Genomic DNA, 19,183 nt, shown 5'->3' with positions numbered 1-19,183 from the left:
GACAGCCAATGCATCCATTATCTCTGCAGCCACTTCTTCCTTGACCCAAGGCTGTTGGCCAAGAGGTCCAGGTGAAGCATCCATCAGTTTGCAAATATTTTTTCTTCAAATAAGGAGTAGCCCATTTAGAACGGAGATGAGGAAAAACTTTTTCAGTCAGAGAGTTGTAAATCTGTGGAATTCTCTGCCTCAGAAGGCAGTGGAGGCCAATTCTCTGAATGCATTCAAGAGAGAGCTAGATAGAGCTCTTAAGGATAGCGGAGTCAGGGGGTATGGGGAGAAGGCAGGAACGGGGTACTGATTGAGAATGATCAGCCATGATCACATTGAATGGTGGTGCTGGCTCGAAGGGCCGAATGGCCTACTCCTGCACCTATTGTCTATTGTCCAAATTCCCCCTCATAATCTCAGTATTCTCCTCCTACATGATTCTTCTCATGGTTCATGTGACCAGGACAATTGGAGACAATAATTATGTTCCAATTAGGTGGCATCTGGTTAAACATCCCATCAATGTCCCTCTGCAGCTAATACTTAGAAGAGGGTCATCAAAGAAAACTTACACCATCCTTATTTCCTGAGATTTTTTTAAATTATATAAATTTACATCATCCTTATTTCCTGAAATTCCTATATATATGAATTTAAGGAATTAATGTAAATTCAGGAAAAAAATGATGTAAATGTTTGAATAGAAGCAATTCATTCAAAAATAAGGTGTCCTGACACTTCATCTGCATTCTGTTGATTTTTGAATGACCTGCTTATTGAATCACAAATGAATCACAAATTCAGGTAGGTTGAGAGATCAAGACCTCACTCTAGTTTAGAAGAGGACCATTCAATAGTTTGATAACAGCAGGGAAGAAACTATTCCTGAATTTAATGGTATATGCTTTCACACTTTTTTTAATCTTCTGCCGAATACAAGAGGAGAGAAGGGGGGATGATTGGGGACAGGGAGGTTATATGCCTACAAGATCCAGAAACTGTAGCACTGTAAAAGAGCTAGATTCACAAATTATCTCCAAGTTAGAAGTTGATTCAAATCTAAACGCTAAATGAACATCACTCGTGCGGGATTAAGGAGTGCTGAGGATATTAGACCTTACCATGATATGGTCGAGAGCACAGGTCCTCATCAGTGTTGTATATCCTCCACAGATCCTCAGGTCCTGAGGCGCTGGCTTCAGACTGCAGATTCAGAATGCTGTTGAGCTGATTGCCTAGACTGTTACAATGCCATCGCATCTGAGCAGACTCCTGATCACACTCAGTCATGCCCAGGGTGGGTACAGTCTCGTTCTTCCTCTGGGTGCTGAGGCACTGCTCGGATCCAAGGTTAAACAGACGCAGCCTGGACACCCACTTCCACTGCTGGTGGCTGGAGCTCTCGTTGCAGGTCTGGGCCAGTGCCACACTGGAACCCTGGCTCTCCAGGCAACTCCTCGCCCTCTCGCTGTGCACCAGAAACACATTGGCATCTGCAAATCAGAAAAATACCGTCAGAACCTAAACGGAAGGGCCTGTCTAAGGAATTGACGTTCAACTATATTGACTCAGGTTGCAACAGCATGAAACAGACCTCAAATAGATTATCTAACCCTCCATGCCCATCTCTGAGTTAAATATCCCACATGACAGAGTGTGATCAAAAAGGGCGGCACGGTGGCGCAACGGTAGAGTTGCTGCTTTACAGCGAATGCAGTGCCGGAGACTCAGGTTCGATCCTGACTACGGTTGCTGTACTGTAAGGAGTTTGTACGTTCTCCCCGTGACCTGCGTGGGTTTTCTCCGAGATCTTCGGTTTCCTCCCACACTCCAAAGACGCACAGGTATGTAGGTTAATTGACTGGGTAAATGTAAAAATTGTCCCTAGTGTGTGTAGGATAGTATTAATGTGCGGGGATCGCTGGGCGGCGCGGACTTGGTGGGCCGAAAAGGCCTGTTTCCGCGCTGTATCTGAAATATGAAAAAATATGAAATCCCCTGTAGGCATCACAAACATAATCCATCCACAAGCATCTATTCCTCAGACACTGCATGATCGTGGCTTCACGCATGGAATTCACTCTACCTCGTTAAGCTGCTTCTTAAAAACTTCCTCTTAACCTCCCTCCAAGCTGCTGTAGTATCTCATTAACCGGTGTACAAAATCATGAGAGGGATAGATCGACTAGACGCACAGAGTCTCTCGCGCAGAGTAGGGGGATCAAGAACCAGAGGACATGGGTTTAAGGTGAGGAGGGAACGATTTAATAGGAACCTGAGGGGTAACGTTTTTACACAAAGGGTGATGGGTGTACGGAACGAGCTGCTGGAGGAGGTAGCTGTAGCAGATACTATTGCAACATTTAAGAAGCATTTAGACAGGTTTAGAGGAACAGGTTTAGAGGAATATCGGCCAAACGTAGGCAGGTGGGAGTAGTGCAGATGGGACATTGGTCGGTTTGGACAGGTTGGGCCAAAGGGCCTGTTTCCACGATATATTTATCTAAGACCACCTCAGCTCATACTTGGTTTGATAACTCTCCTCAGAATTGGCCATTTTACTAGATATGAATACAATTAATATAATCGCAGATATGAATACAAGCTGTGGTTGCAGTTGCCAAAAGCCGGGTTTACATGTCTAATCATTCGAACACCACATTGTCCAGGACATTGTACACGAAGCACAGGGATGTGGGATCCAGGGTATATAGTGCACTGGTAAACTGGGATTGTTTATCCCTGCAGTGGAGGGGCTGAGAGGTGATCCGATAGCTGCTGGTTCTTTAAACAAAAAGATGCAAAGTGCTGGAGTATCTCAGTGGGTCAGGGAGAATCTCTGAAGAACATGGATAGGTTCTTGGCTTTTGGTCCTCCAAAATATTCTAAATGGAATTTAAACTGGAGGTGGACGTTTCAGATCCTTGGTTGGTGTCTTTTCTTCTTATAGCTCGAACTCAACTACTGGCCTGACAAAGGTGAGAGGCCTGTTTAATTGTTTGTCAGGGCAGTGCAGAGTTTAACCTGGTTGGGGTGGAATCTGTAAAAAATCTCTAGATCTCCCATAGCACTTCAACACATACATGTAACACCCACTTTAGATTGAAGGCCGTTTTTTCTTCCACCTACGTAATTAGTCGAACACATTTGTTGTTGCTGCCTCCTAGTTTGGGTTCAAGTCCAAAATTTCCCAATTTGCAGAGTTTTTAAAACCAAGTAATGAAAATGAAAATTATTCCAACTCTGGCCTCTAAGGCACTCTCTCAGAACTTAATACCTACCCCAACATGGTGCCTCCAATGTATTTGCTACTTTCTAATCCTCTGCCAATTCCCATCCAGTCCAAAATTTTGCCTTCAGTTTTAAATAGCCTGTTATGAAGAAATTTTCCAACGTTTTTCTTGGGTGTGTTGGTGTACTGCATCATTTGGCCATGTCAGTTGGGATTATGTTGACTTGGAAAAACAGTTGCAAAATTGTAAACTATCCCATCGGACAAAATCTCAACAAGCCTGTGGGTGATGGGTGAAGGTTGAATTTCTGATTTAATTGGCGACTCGAACTCGACTCAGATCTGTGGGGTCTAGAAGCCTGCAACTGAAACAATTTACACTTGGAATCTAACGATTTTGCTTGCTATTAGTTTCTTTAAACCATTGCTGCAGGGCAAAGACTAAACAGAAAAGACTCAGCAGGTTGGGTCACGTTGTTGGGAAAGAAACAGAACTAACGTTTCAAATCAAAAAGCCTGCAGCAGAGGTACGACAGAGGGTCTTCGGCCTGAAATGTTAACCCTGTGTCTCTTCCCACAGATGCAGCCTGACCTGCTGAGCATTTCCAGCATTTTCTACTTTTCGATTTCCAACATCTGCAGCCCTTTTTCGATTTAAGGACAAAGCTGAGTCTACAGGATATAATAGAAATGAGAGAAGATGGGAAATACACTAGATGCCATTACAAGGGTTACTGTTACCTCTAGTCGGGTCCATTTACTTTGCAATTATAGGGGAGATACATGGACATGGTTAAAACAAGGAACTGCAGATGCTGGTTTACACAAAAGGACACGAAGGGCTGGAGTAAGGCTGTGAGATGGGGCTGTTTTTTTAAACAGCATTAAAAACAGAGATGAGTTACTGTGAAAGGCCAGTGTAATGGAGAATTTAGAAGTACTTTAGCCAAGTGTTTTCATGGCTTGGCTAAAAAGTGACAACAACGGTGCTCTTCACATCCCAGAAAGATGATTAATTGGCTTCTGTAAAATCTCCCTCGTAAAATCTGGGGGAAGCTCATGGGAATCTGGAGGGAATAACACGGGATTAGTGTAACAGAGTGCTTGGTTCTTGGTGGTCAGTGAGGACTTGGAGTGGCTCGTTTCCATACCGAGTTACACACTGAGAAAGGCAGGGGATAGGATTGAGCAACAATATGGACTTTCCCCATCAATGTTCGACCAAGCAACTGGACTTTCTTGTTGTGATGTATTTTCAATTGGTTCCATAAAGGCCATTATCTGGGCAGGAAATCCAGTGACAGTTAGTGTGAACCATCCCAGTTCCAAAAAAACCTCCAAGAATAAAACACAAAATCATAGTAGATTTCACTATTTTTAAATCTCGTTACTAAAATGATGGACCTTTACATAAACACTCAGCAATCTTAAGAGTTATATAGTCATGGACACATAGAACACAGAAACAGGTCTTTCAACTTTTCCACAATTTTTTTTTTTTAAATCATTTTAATGGCAAATAACTGCCAGCGAGCCCTTGAGATGTCACCACTATTGTAGAAAACACATGATTTCATAATAATGAAGTGACATTATTTCTTCAGGAAATAATGAATTTTTTCAGGAAGAAATAATGTCACTTCATTATTATGAAATCTTGTGTTTTCTACAATAGAGGTGACATCTCAAGGTGACATCTCAAGAACCCCTGTTCTGTCCCTTTGACCCTGTCCCATTTAACCACTGACCACCTAGCTTCCCCTCCCAACTCCAAAGTTAGCTGATATTGTAATAGTCCTCTCAGATACCAGCCCCTCTCCTTTGTCTGCCATGCTCATCTCTCCTCTTAAAACAGTGCCTTTGTAATCCCTGCAAATCACCTCTTCACCACCAATCTCCCTTTTCCCTCCAGTACCTTTGAACAGTTTGAGACTTCTGTGCCTGTGTCCACTTTTTCAACAACTACTTGTCCGAATTCCTCGAAATAGATTTCTGCCCTTACCACAGTGACGAACAATTCTTATCGAAGTTACCCACGACATCCTATATGACTGTGATTTAAGTGATGCATCTCTCTTCATCCTTCTCAATCAGGTTGACCATATTATCCTCTCACACCTCTGCTACTGCTAGTGCTCTGAGTCCACAAAGACCTTGCCCCATTTTGTATTTATCTGGTTGTGACGGAAAAATCAAACACAAAAGCTCTTCTTCCCATATCCTGTGACAACGCCCAAGGATTTACTCGTGGACCTCCAAAGAGTGTCCATTTCCACAAGGACAGTCATGACTCTACTGATGACACTGCCACGACTTATCAAAGTCATTCCACGCCTACACTGTCAGAGTACCAGATGCCAATCAGCTATATCCAAACAGAAACTTACAAGTCTGAGAGCATGGAAATAATTACTATTAAGCATTCACAAGCACCAATCCAAACCTATCCAATTTCACCCCCCCCCCCCCCCCCCCCCACATTCTCATCAAAAGCCCCCAGATTCTATCATTCAACTATATAGGAGAGGCAATTTACAACAGCTAGCTAATCTCCCAACTCATACGTCCTTGAGATGTGGGAGAAAACCCGGGAAGTCACAGGAAGAACGTGCAAACTTCACACAGATAGCATCAAAGGTGAGCATTGAACCGAATCGCTGAAGTTGTGCGGCAACTACTCTGCACTGTGCTGCCTAAAATTTCTTCCTCCTTAATGTTAACAAAGCCGAGGGCAATATCTTCACTCTGACCACAAACACTCTGTCCTGGCCCTCACTCTCTGGCAGCTGAATGAAAAGGGAAATGGGGTACTTGCAAGCTTGGTGCCACATGTATTTCGGTGGATAAGCCTGTAACGTAGAGAACATCACCTAGTTCCACCTCCAGCCCAGTAATATCGCTTGGCTCAGCTTCATCTGTTGCTGAAATCCTCACTTTGACTAGGCATTCAATAGACAATAGACAATAGACAATAGGTGCAGGAGGAGGCCATTCGGCCCTTCGAGCCAGCACCGCCATTCAATGTGATCATGGCTGATCATTCTCAATCAGTACCCCGTTCCTGCCTTCTCCCCATACCCCCTGACTCTGCTATCCTTAAGAGCTCTATCTAGCTCTCCCTTGAATGCATTCAGAGAATTGGCCTCCACTGCCTTCTGAGGCAGAGAATTCCACAGATTTACAACTCTCTGACTGAAAAAGTATTTCCTCATCTCAGTTCTAAATGGCCTACCCCATATTCTTAAACTGTGGCCCCTTGTTCTGGACTCCCCCAACATTGGGAACATGTTTCCTGCCTGTAACGTGTCCAACCCCTTAATAATCTTATACGTTTCGATATGATCTCCTCTCATCCTTCTAAATTCCAGTGTGTACAAGCCTAGTCGCTCCAGTCTTTCAACATATGATAGTCCCGCCATTTCGGGAATTAACCTAGTAAACCTACGCTGCACGCCCTCAATAGCAAGAATATCCTTCCTCAAATTTGGAGACCAAATTCCTTATTGTTTGTTTAATCTGGATGTTCAATGAATAAGAAAGTGTTCCACAGAAGGACCACATTCAATTCAATGTTCATTAATTAGACTTCTTTGTCATGGCAACTATGAAAAACATTTATATTCATGGCACAGCCTTATCAAAACTTGCAAGATTGTTTTCTGCTGTGGGATTTGTAGTAAGTGTCTGGTTGGAACAGAGCGCCAATTTCATAAACACAGCCTCATAGGAACCCACTCCAGTTGCTCGCTCCAGCCCCAGTTATACAACGTCCCTGTGCTGCACCACGCAATGCCAGTTGCCACACCAATAACCGTCTGAATAATGTTCAGGCTGCAGATGGCTTCCTCTACAATGGTGAAATCAAACATAGTCTGGGCGACAGGTTTGCAAAGTACTGACATTGAGTTCGTCGGAGTGACTTTGTGTTGCCCTTTGACTGCCCCATCTATTCCTGATCCCACCCTGACCTTTCTGTCTGTGTCCTCCTGCACTGTTATAACAAAGCCCAATGTAACCTTGAGGAACATCACCTCAAGAGATTGTAAGAGTCACTGAAGACGTGCCAAATTTCCCCAATCTCCTCAGGGAGTAGAGGCATTGGTGTGGCTTCTTGGCTGTGTGGTAATGTGGTAATATTAATGCCATTGAACTCCATCCCCTTCCTCTGCTCTGTCTCTTCGTTGTTCGTGATTCGGCCCACTGCAGTGGTTTCGTCTGCAAACTTGCAGATGGAATTAGAGCTGAATTTGGCCACGTGGGGAGTATAGTTGTGGACTGAGGACGCAGCCTTGCAGGAGTTGAGAATTACTGTGGGGGGGGGTGTTGTCACCTATCCTCACTGATTGAGGTCTGCGGCTTAGAAATCCCGAGGATTCAGTGGCTGAGGGGGGAAGCTGTTTCCTAGGTCCCTGAATTTGGAGATGAATTTGGATGGGATTATGGCAGAGCTGTAGGCAGTAAATAGGAGTGTAATGTAGGAATCTTTGTTTTCTAGGTGTTCTAGAGATGAATTTAGGGGCAAGGGAGATGGCGGTTGCTGTGGGCCTGTTGTGATGGTAAGCAAACTGCAGTGGATCAAGGATATGCTGGGAGGCTGGGGTTAACGTGCACCATCACCAGCCTCTCAAAGCACTTTGTGATGGTGGACGTCAGGGTCACTGGACAGTGGACATTGAGGCACACTACCTTACGTTTCTTCGGCACTGGGTTGATAGTGGTCTATTTGAATAGGAAGGAACTGCAGACGCTGGTTTACACCAAAGATAGGCACAAAAATGCTGGAGTATCTCAGTGGGACAGGCAGCATGTCTGGAGAGAAGGAGATGGTGATATTTCGGGTCGAGACCCTTCTTCAGACTGCTAAAAAAGAAAACCCGGTGTGGAACACCTCATCTTGGGCGCAGATGCGGCGTGGACGGAGGAACTGGGAGTAGGGGATAGAGTCTTTGCAGGAGGCAGGGTGGGAAGAAGTGTAGTCTAGATAATTGTTACCAGTCTGAAGAAGGGTCTCGACCCGAAACGCCACGCATTCCTTCTCTCCAGAGATGCTGCCCGTCTCGCTGAGTTACTCCAGCATTTTGCGGCTATCTTCAGTGGTCTACTAGAAGCAGGTGGGGGCCTCAGAATGGAATAGTACATCACTGATAAGACAGAGCACAAACAAAATCCCGATTCAGGTCCTCCACGCCTACTGGGAAAATCAGCGACCACCCACAGGAATAAGCGTGTTCATTGCAATGCTGTTGAGAAATCAACTGCCCTTCCAGCTGCCAGTTATGCTTTGTACAAATTCGCCAAAGGGCTTTTCCACAATGTGCACAGACTTGCTGACGGATGTATTACGTTTGAAGTTTTATTCAAAGATCTCAGCAATCACTCCTAGCATCAAAGCATCATGAAATTAGTGCCAAGGATCCATAAGAAAATCAAAAGGGGTTTCAGAGGAACTCGGTAGAGCATCACCAGGAGGTGCAGATCACATGATGTTACAACAAAACAGGCAATGACATCACCATCCTGAACCGGGAACATTAGACTATCACTGGTCCACACTAGATCAGGGGTGGCACAGTGGTAGAGTTGCTGCCTTACGCGCCTGAGACCCGGGTTCGATCCTGACTACAGGTACTTTTCTGCACAGAGTTTGTACATTCTCCCCATGATCTGCATGGGGTCTTGGCGGGATCCCTGATTTCCTCCCACTCTCCAAAGACGTACATGTTTGTAGGTTAATTGTCTTGGTATAATTGCAAATTGTCGCTAGTGTGTGTAGAATAGTGTTAGTGTGTGAGGATCGCTGGTCAGCGTGGACCTGGTGGGCCAAAGGGCCTGTTTCTGCACTGAGTCTCGAAAAATACAAAAAATAAAATAAAACTAGATGCAGCTAAGTGTTGAGAAAATGGCTGAGTCAGAAAGTCTGCAGTTGCCAGCATCTATAGAGCTTGTGTTGACCAATTCCTGCCCGTACAACCTCCAGGTCTTTGGGAAAGTTTGATGCTTGGACTTTATCCTTTAGGACTTTACCCCTCAGCCTCCTGTGCTCCAAGGAGTAATCTTATCAAAGTGCATAAAATTATGAAGGCAATAGATAGGGTCATTGCACTCAGTCTTTTACCCAAGAACCAGTGGACATAGGTTTAAGGCGAGGGGGGAAAGATTTAATAGGAACCCGAGGGGCAACTTTTCCACACAGGGATGGTGGATATGTGGAACAAGCTTCCAGTGGAGGTAGTTCAGGCAGGTTAACAACATTTAAGAGTCATTTGGACAGGTGCATGGGTAGGAAAGTGTTAGAGGATCATGGGTCAAACGTGGTCAGAGGGCTTAGCGTAGATGGGGCATCATGGTTGGCATGGACAAGTTACGCCAACGCCAACTTACGCCAAGTTGCTTCTGTGTTATTTGACGATGGCTCAGATCAGAGAAGGCTCATCTGTATAGAATGGTGGGATCAGTGTTTCCTTTTCTCGTGGGAGGCCTATCCTTGGCAGGTGGCCCAATACTCAAACACAGCTAACGCATGACCTGTATTCATATAGCACCTGCAACATAGTCAAATGAAGCCCAGGCATCCTTTGTGGATAAACATAGTCATCCTTGTGCGCTGTTGTTGTTCAGCCGAAACACTGCACGCTCCTGACATTGCAGCCCACCACACTAAAAGTTAATGTACACAGTACTGGGCAACAAACTGACATTTGCCTACATTAGAAGCCAAGCAATAGACCATGCTGGCGAAATGTGAATGTCTGAGAAGTGTTGATTTCAATAAACTCTGAAACTAGCAACATGACAGCCTCATTAAGGAGCACGCACGCAATCAAGTGAGATGTGGGAATGAAGCTGCTCGGAAAGGCAGAAAGCGCGAATGGCATGCGAGTGTTGAAAGTAAACAGAGGTTCTTTAAGAGTAGACATAAGGAATTGCAGATAGACACAAAATCGACCCGAAACATCACCCATTCTTTCTTTCCCGAGATGCTGCCTGTCCCGCTGAGTTACTCCAGCATTTTGTGTCCACCTTCGGTTTAAACCAGCATCTGCAGTTTCTTCGTACACATAAGGAACTGCAGATGCGGGTTTACAAAGAAAAGTGCTGGAGTGACTCAGCAGGTTAGGCAGAATCTCTGCAGGACATTGATAATAGCTGTTTCAGTTTGAGGAAGGGCCTCAACCCGAAACATCACCCATTCCTTCTATCCAGAGATGCTGCCTGTCCCGCTGAGTTGCTCCAGCATTTTGTGTCTAGTTTCAGTTTGAGACCCAACTTCTAACTTTGCAGGTTAAAGAGAAAGTGACATTAGAAATCATCCTACCCACAAGGAAAGGAAGAAAGAACTAGACCCTCCCATTCTGCATGCCCAACTTAGGAAGTAGTTTGACATTTATTTTTCTCAGGGAGTTTATTCATCCTTCCTTCATGCAGGAATACTTAAAGGAAAAAAAATGAAGCCGCCTCCTTGACCAGCATCGTTGTACACTGAAACAGACAAGTATGGGTTTGCATGCCCTCCTCCAGCATCACTCCATTCATGCTGGTGTGAGTAAAGCAAGACGAACTTCACCTTGTGCTTGGTTTACACAAGGACTGTGCCTATTTCTTCACCTCCTTATCGCAACAGCACAATTACAGGAACCAGGACAACATGAGCTGGGTTCAGTGGTGTAAACACAGAGGTCCTGACAAACACCAGGGTACTGCTTCCACAATAGACTGCAGCAATGTAGAAACACTGCAGAACAGGATGAGACTTGTTCTCATTGAACAAAGCCTTGTTCTCATTGAACAAAGCAGGCCAGTGGTAAGAAACCTCCTGATAAACATAGCATGGGTACACATTTCAATGAACCCATAAAGTGGCAGATATGTTTGATTTAAAGCTATAAGAGGTTCTTCAAATTTGTCAAGGCCAATGTTCTGAATGGAGCTTCAGTATTCATCTCTGCACAGTTCAGGATTCCAGTCTGAAGCTTCCTTCAATATATGTCTGGTCTAAGCACAGTTGGATGAGAGGGAGGGAGACAGGGTGGCAGTGGAAAGGAAGAAAGGAGAAATACAATACAATACAATATATCTTTATTGTCATTGTACAGGGGTACAACGAGATTGGGAATGCGCCTCCCATACGATGCAATAATTTAATTAATTTAAACAACAACAATCCAACGAAACAAATTGTAAGAGTTTTAAGACAGAATAAAGTGCAAGTAGATCTGTGCCGGATCACTGTGCGATGTGACCATCCGGCTCAGCAGGACCGGTTCATAACAACTATGGCCCTGGGGATGAAGCTGTTCCTAAGTCTGGGGGTGCGGGCGTAGAAGGCCTTGTATCGTCTGCCCGATGGAAAGAGTTCGAACAGACTGTTGCAGGGGTGTGAAGAGTCTTTGTGGATGCTGGCGGCTTTTCTGAGGCATCGTGTGTGTAGATGCCCTCCAAGGCTGGTAGCTGTGTTCCGATGGTCCTCTGAGCTCTATGGACTACCCGCTGAAGAGCTTTCCTTTCTGCCTCCGTGCAGCTGAGGTACCACACAGGGATGCCATGTGTTAGGATGCTCTCTATAGTGCAGTGGTAGAAGGTCAAGTCGCGTTTATTGTCATATGCACAAGTATGGTGAGCTACAGGTACAATAAAAACCTTGCTTGCAACAGCATTATTACAGGCTCAGAGACTCACAAAAATGTAAATTATTCATAAATTACACATAAACCTTTTTAGAAAAACGTCCATGGTTATGCAGAGGTGTGTTTAGTGTTGCTGAGGTGGGGTTAGGGTTGTCCAAGTCAGTTCATCAATCTGATGGCTGTAGGAAAGTAGCTGTTCATGAGCCTAGTGTGGGACTTCAGGCTTTGGTACCTCCTCCCCACTGGCATCAGTAAGAAGAGGCACGACGACTGCTATCCTTGATAATAGATTTTGCCTTCTTGAGACAGTGCCTCCTGATGCTTTCTAAGGTGGTGAGGGCTGTGCCCAAGATGGACTGGGCTGTGTTCTCATTCTCCCATCCTGTGCATAGAACAGCACAGGAACAGGCCCTTCAGCCCACATTGCCTGTGCTAAACATGAAACCAAGATAAACTGATCTCATATGCCTGCTCATGATCCATATCTTTCCATTCTCTGCATATAATAATAATAATAATAATTCATTTATTTTATATAGCGCCTTATCGGGTGCTCAAAGCGCTTTACAAAAACAATCAACATAAAAACAGACAAACTATCCTAACGGAAAAGCGGCGAATAAACAACGCCAGCGTCCTCTCACGTCAGGGTCCGGCAGACAACAAAAAGCACAGGACACACAGATACAATTTTTACACAAACAGCCATCACAGTGATTGCTCTAGGCATACCCTCACTGTGATGGAAGGCAAAGTCTTATCTCCTCCTCATTCTTCTCCCGTGGTGCCACGAGGTGATCGAGGCTCCCAACTTTTTGAAGCCCCCACCGGGCGATGGATAGTCCCAGGGCCGAGCTGAGCAGGCCGATGAAGGTCCTGAGCCCCCACCGGGCGATGGAAAGTCCCAGGGCCGAGCCGAGCAGGCCGATGAAAGTCCTGAGCCCCCACCGGGCGATGGAAAGTCCCAGGGCCGAGCCGAGCAGGCCGATGAAAGTCCTGAGCCCCCACCGGGTGATGGAAAGTGCTGCGGCCGAACCACGCAAGGGCCTGCGGGCGGGTCGATCATACCTCGCACTTCGGGGCGGTTGAAGCTGCTACGGCTGGAGCTCCCAAAAGCCGGTCGCCAGCCAGGGACCTGCGAGCTCCCGATGTTGCGGTCTGCAGGGCCCACGGCCGAAGCCTCCGAGATGGTAAGTCCAGGCCCTGCGATCGGAGTCTTCAAGGTCGATCCCAGCTGGAGGCCGCCGACTCCACGATGTTAGGCCATAGCGCGAACGGAGATACGACACGGTAAAGGTCGCATCTCCGTTGAGGAGGAGATTTGAAAAAAGGTTTCCCCCAACCCCCCCGCCACCCCCCCACATACACAGAGTTAAAAATAAAACAAAACGTACATTAAACGATGACAGACAAAAAAAAAAATCAAAAAAAAAAAAATCAATTTTGCCTATCTGTGCGTTGTGCAAGTTAACATTTTGGGTGAGGAATCCTTTCCTAAACCTCATGTTGAGCAGTCTCGTATTTGTTTCCGGAGGCTATTAGATCTGGTTATGTTTCAGCTTGTGTTAACATAAATCTTTAAGTAACCTTGCTGGTGACAGACAGACGCACAAGTTAAAGTTCAGAACAGACTGTTGCCACAGCAACGACACTTCAAGTGCTACAGTGGCTGGGATATTGTAATCTTATTAAAAAGAGATATGTTCTGGAAATCAAAAAAGCAAAAAAACTGCAGTCATTAGAGATTTGAAATAAAAATGGAAACTATTAAAAACAGTCACGAGGTCAGGCGATATTTATGTTGAAAAACAAGGGTTATCATCTCAAGTCAATGACTTTGTATCTGGCAAAAGGTCTTCAGTGCGAAATGTTGACTGTTTTATTCTCCACTGACGCTGCCTGACCTGCTGAATATTTACAGCAGATTGTTATGATTTTTCATTTCTACAGAGTCAATGCTCTTGTACCTGCGTGGAGCTTCAAGAGGATGGTTGCCAGTCTCAGGAAAAGGGGTCCATCGTTTAAGACTGAGATAAGGGGACACTTATTCATGGAGGGCTGCAATCCTCTACAAAGATAGAGGATCTTTATAATCCTCTATCCCTGGAGAGCAATAGATCGTCAGCAGAATATATTCTATGGGCTGACAGAAACAAAGGACGTCAAGAGGTTTGGTCACTAGGAGAATGGAGAATGGAGTAGAGGTGGATCTCACTGAGAGGGCAGAGATGTTGCATGAGCTATTCGTGGAGAAAAGAAAAGGTGATATCTCGGGACGAAAGATCTCGACCTGAAACGTCACCTATTCCTTTTCTTTAGAGATGCTGCCAGACCCGCTGAGTTACTCCAGCTTTTTGTGTCCAGCCTGTCAGTATTCATTTACACTCTCAAACCATGTTGTTACAGTTCGGAGGGTTTTCTAATGAATTCCATGAAACAAACAAATGACTTCTTATCTTTATTATTTTCTAGCTCCTACATCCTGGTTTCCTGAGCATAAGTCACCCCTCTGCATTGTACTAAGACCACAATTAATTCCTTCAGCTTCCTGTCCTTCCTCAATGCCATATGGCCTTCCACGTTCAGATCCCAATCTCTGTCAGCCTGCAGGCAATATCTGCAATAACCATCGCATCACACATTTGTATCCATGTTCTCAGTTGATCTGTTTTGTTCCAAAGAACTACATGCCTTCAGGTACAGAACCTTCAGCCCTTGCCCTTTCATTATTTCTTGTAACTTCTAGCCTTACTTTTCAATGTATTCCCTTTGTCCCTTCCTGTCAATCTTAACTCTTCCCATGTTAATGTCTCACTCTCTCTAGTCTTCTCTCCGCTCTTTGAATCCTACTTTGATGCCTTGTGTGCACTGCTGGGTTTGAAATCCTCTCCATTTCCCCGTGTTGTGACCTTGCTCCAACACGCATCCCAGTATGGGTCAGATGTCCACCATCCCAATAGGAAGTGTCCACTTTCCCCTGGAGCGAGAACCTACCAGTCCTTCATTGGCGCAAGGTCAAATATGTTGAGTGGGAGCACCTTCAACAGCTCAATGTGGCAGCTCACCAGCACCTTCCCAGGTGGCATTGTGGATGGGTAATAATTGATGACAATGCTCAGATCCCCCAAAACAAATAAATTAAACAAAGCAGGCAGCCTTCGTACAGCTCTGCTGCTGATTCTCCCTTGCAGAGCTAGCAGCCTGTGGAGAAGACTTCCCTTTACTGGTAGTCTTGCTGACTATGGCTGACTATGGCTGACTGCACAAGCACCACAACTCTGTGGCGCGTGCATCAGGTGTCAGGTAAGGAGCAGGGAGTGCCACTCAAGACACTGCACCAAGGGCAGGCAAGCAAATGGCGGTGGGCCGAGCGAGGGATGAAGGTTGGTGCGAGGCATGGAGGTCAGACAGAACAGGCGAGGTGTTCAGGCAGCCAAATACTGCATTCAAATTGACGCTGGTGTTCAACTACATGGGAGAATGCAGGAAACGGACGATTCGAAAGCAGCCCCAGTATCTTCTCATGAGAAACGAAGAAGGGTTGTTGACCTGAAACGTCAACTCTATTTATCTCTCCAAGATACTGCCGGACCTGCTGAGTACTTCCAGTATTTTTACTTTATATTTCAAACCACCAAAAATATTTCAGCTCTGCAAGGCAGACGGACAATAAAATACATGCTTTCATTTGATGTCTTTCAATACATCAGAACATCCCAAAGGAATTCTGCCTGATTAGGGATCTTTGTGTACAGCAAGTTCCCGGGAACAGCGATGAGTTAATCCACAGCCCCTTGTTTTAGTGATTTCGATCGAGATCGAGGTTGGCCTGGACACTGAGATTATCTTTTCTTTCCCAAAGCTGTGCCAAGGGATATTTTACATCCTCCTGGGAGGTTCATGGGTCATCGGTTTTAATGTCAGGTCAAAAAGGTGATACCTCTGACAATAATGCACACCCCCTGGTGATTCACTGGAGCAAACAGGCTGTTTTACTGCTGAACTGCAAGACAAAGCCACGAGTTTCTGGTTCACAAGCCAGTCATACCATTGAACAGCATGCCGCACTTCATAAGATAAGCAAGTAATTTAGTTTAGTTTAGAGATACAGTACGGAAATAGGCCCTTCGGCCCGCCGTGTACGCGCCGAGCAAAGATCCCCGCACACTTACACTATCTACACACACAGGGGGCAATTAACAATTATAGCAAGCCAATTAACCTACAAACAGAGAAAATCCATGCAGGCACAGGGAGAATGTACAAACTCGGTTTAGGCAAGCACCCGTAGTCCGGATCGAACCCGGATCTCTCGCGTTGTAAGGCAGCAATTCTACCGCTGCGCCACCATGCCACATTTATGGTGCTTTTACTGCGTCATTCTAAACCCCATCTACGAGAAGGAGGGGTCAGGTGGCACACTGAGACTGCCTGACCTGCTGAGTTTCTCCAGCATTGTGTCTATCTTCACTGAGATGACAAAATACATACGCCTGGACCCAAGCCCCTTGCAGCTGCCCACTTCATGTTTCAACTGATGTGACATTGGAGCAGGCATCCACTCACTCTCACGTGGACCATCCTTTAACCACCAGTTCATCTTGATTGCCCAAGTTAACAGAGGGGTGTTCCTCCACGGATAATGCAAAATACCTGAGGAGGTATAAAACGTACAGCACCATAACTTCATTACTCAATAAAACTAGCAGCCATCTTGGTTGGTTTGTTTGAAGTCGTTTTACAGTGGTACCTTTCACAGCTCTCAAGCACTCCAATTTTCCTTCCAATTGACAGAATACCATGTTTCCACTTCCAGGGATTTCTGGACTAATTACTGTGGACACTGGAATGCAGTGTAAATAAGCTTCGATAGGCTTCAATAACCTTGAAATCAGTTTTAATGCATTCTTACTCCATGCTGATCAGGAGGTCAACTGGCCTCTGCAAATTGTTCCCAGTGTGTATCCGAGTGGTAAACCTGGGGGAAACGTGGGAATGGGGCGAGAATTTGATGGGATCATTGTAAGATTAGCAGTAATTGGTACTTGATGGCCAGTGAGAACTGCATTAGGAGGGGGAGATAGATCAGCCATGATTGAATGGCGGAGTAGACTTGATGGGCCAAATGGCCTAATTCTACTCCTATCCCTTATGAACTCAGCTGCCTGAAGAGCTTGCTTCCATGCTGGACATTCTTTGCAAGCTCTATCCAGGCAGAGCAGCAGCAAAGCTGGAATTTGGACACCCCATGGCTATAACTGTTCTGCTTGGAAACCCTCTTCTGTAAATGGTGCCCTCCAACTGGGTCATGTTTTCATTTGTGTTACGGAGCCAAAACATTGTCAGGGTATCTGATAATATTTTTGCCTTTGGGACCAATGCATCGTAGGGACTGCCAATCGCTGCAACAATAGTTAAGAAACATCCAAGGACAGCACGTGAGCTGCATCCATGATATCAATTGGAACCCATTAACATTTACTTAGAAGATACATAGACACAGTCGAGCACAAGACAGGGTCTTCAGCCCACAATGTCCGCGCTGAACATGACACAAGAAGGGTCCTGACCCGAAAGGCCACACATCTTTTTTCTCCAGAGATGCTGCCTGACCCGTTGAGTTTCTCCAACACTAGTGTCTATCTTCACCACTAGTGTCTATCTTCACCAAGTTAACAAATCTCCTCAGCCTGCACGTGATGCACTGAACTTTGAACTACTCCAGGTCTGTTTCATGACAACGTGTACAGTACTCTGCTCATTGCCCTGCTCTTTCCTTGTTTTAAACTGGCTTACTTGGGAAACTGCCTCATGGGCATCAAAATGCTGTTTGAGAGATGTAAACTTGGGTGTCCGTGAGAATGGATGGCTAAGCCACAGCATTCCACTCTGTAATGTAAAGGCCTCTCAATCAAAATAAAACTAGTTGACCCCACATTCCTCTTGCCAAAAAATAAGATGCAAACTCAGCTGATCTAAAATAAGGCTTTACATCTACATGTGAAACCTGACTCCAGCTGCACAGTTTTCCACACTGTAAGCTTAAGATTCAACATTCCAAGAAATTTCAACAGTTAACCTGAGAAATAACTTTTTTTTGAAAAACATATTCGCTGAGAGGATGTGGGCACTGCTTGCAAGAACCACATTTACCGTCCATCTGTAATTACCCTGGGGACAATACTGGGGTCAGATTACCTTCCTGAACTTCTGGCGTATGTTAAGAGGGAAACACAACATTGCTGACGTTGAAAGCTGGAGCAAAAACCAAAATGCTGGAGGATCTCAGCAAGTCATGCAGTATGTGGGGATGTGGGGGGGGGGGGGGGGGGGGGGGGAATGTTGAAGTTTCGGGTCAAGATCCATCATTGGGATGAGTAGGTTACGACCTGATTAACAATTAGTGAAGAATCTGACTGGGCTTATCTGACTGGGCTTTGATATTCAGGGAATCAAGGGAGATGGGGTTAGTCCTAGAAGGCAGCAAGGAGGTAAAATGATCTTATTGAACAGTGGAGTGTGCAAGTGGGATAAGGCACCTCCTCCTGCTTCCAAATCAAATGCTGTCCTGAACAATGAACTTCAACATGTAGGAAGGAACTTTGTACCGAAGATAGGCACAAAATGCTGGAGTAACTCAGAGGGTCAGGCAGCTCTCTGGAGAAAAGGAATAGGTGACTTCTTCAGACTGAAGGGCCTCGACCTCAAATGTCACCTATTCCTTTTCTCCAGAGATGCTGCCTGACCCGCTGAGTTACTACAGCATTTTGTATCTATCTTCAATGAACTTCAACTTCATCTAAATTAACAGTGTTTACGTTTTCAAAAAGGCCACCACAACAGTTGTCAGATATGAACTTGGTAATAAAATCTGGAACCAAAGAGTGGGTATCAGTAAAAGTCAGCACGCTATCCAACTGATGTTTAAAAATGGAACCCCATTCAAGTGCGGAAAAGAAACCTGATAGCTTTGGTCAATGTGCCCTCAAAATGATTAAGTCCCACAGGAAACGAGTGATTTGTACCTAGCTTTTGAGTTGATTGCTCTGTTGAATGAGGACCTAACAGTATATTCTGGCAATACTTGCTTTCCGATTATCCAGACAAATTGGAATATGTACAAAGAGTATTCTCCAATATAAACCCATGTTGAACTGACATTTTACACACTTCACTGTTCTGAACCAAGTCTACCCCAGACAAACTAAGTTTCCATGTTGTTGAGGGGTATTGGCCAGTAGGGGTGAGCCTGCAGCCCTGTAGACCTGCCAGGCACCAGCCGAGGATGCAAAGCAGGAAATGAAGTTGACCAGAGCCGTGAGGATAACATGCTTGA

At 45.2% G+C, this 19,183-nt stretch overlaps 1 protein-coding gene across 1 annotated transcript in view; it reads right to left on the bottom strand.

Annotated features, from left to right (window-relative positions):
- mrc2 (mannose receptor, C-type 2) overlaps positions 1 to 19,183 on the bottom strand; it is a 170,518-nt gene that overhangs the window by 123,887 nt on the left and 27,448 nt on the right. Inside the window, exon 2 of the mRNA XM_078424368.1 lies at positions 1,113 to 1,484. Within this exon, the coding sequence (XP_078280494.1) occupies positions 1,113 to 1,484 (372 nt within the window). The remainder of the gene's footprint in view (positions 1 to 1,112; positions 1,485 to 19,183) is intronic.

This window comes from Rhinoraja longicauda, chromosome 29 (genome assembly GCF_053455715.1).
Source record: "Rhinoraja longicauda isolate Sanriku21f chromosome 29, sRhiLon1.1, whole genome shotgun sequence".
Taxonomy (NCBI): domain Eukaryota; kingdom Metazoa; phylum Chordata; class Chondrichthyes; order Rajiformes; family Arhynchobatidae; genus Rhinoraja; species Rhinoraja longicauda.
The sequence above is the reverse complement of the archived record's forward strand: the minus strand, read 5'-3'. Positions and strand labels throughout refer to the sequence as shown.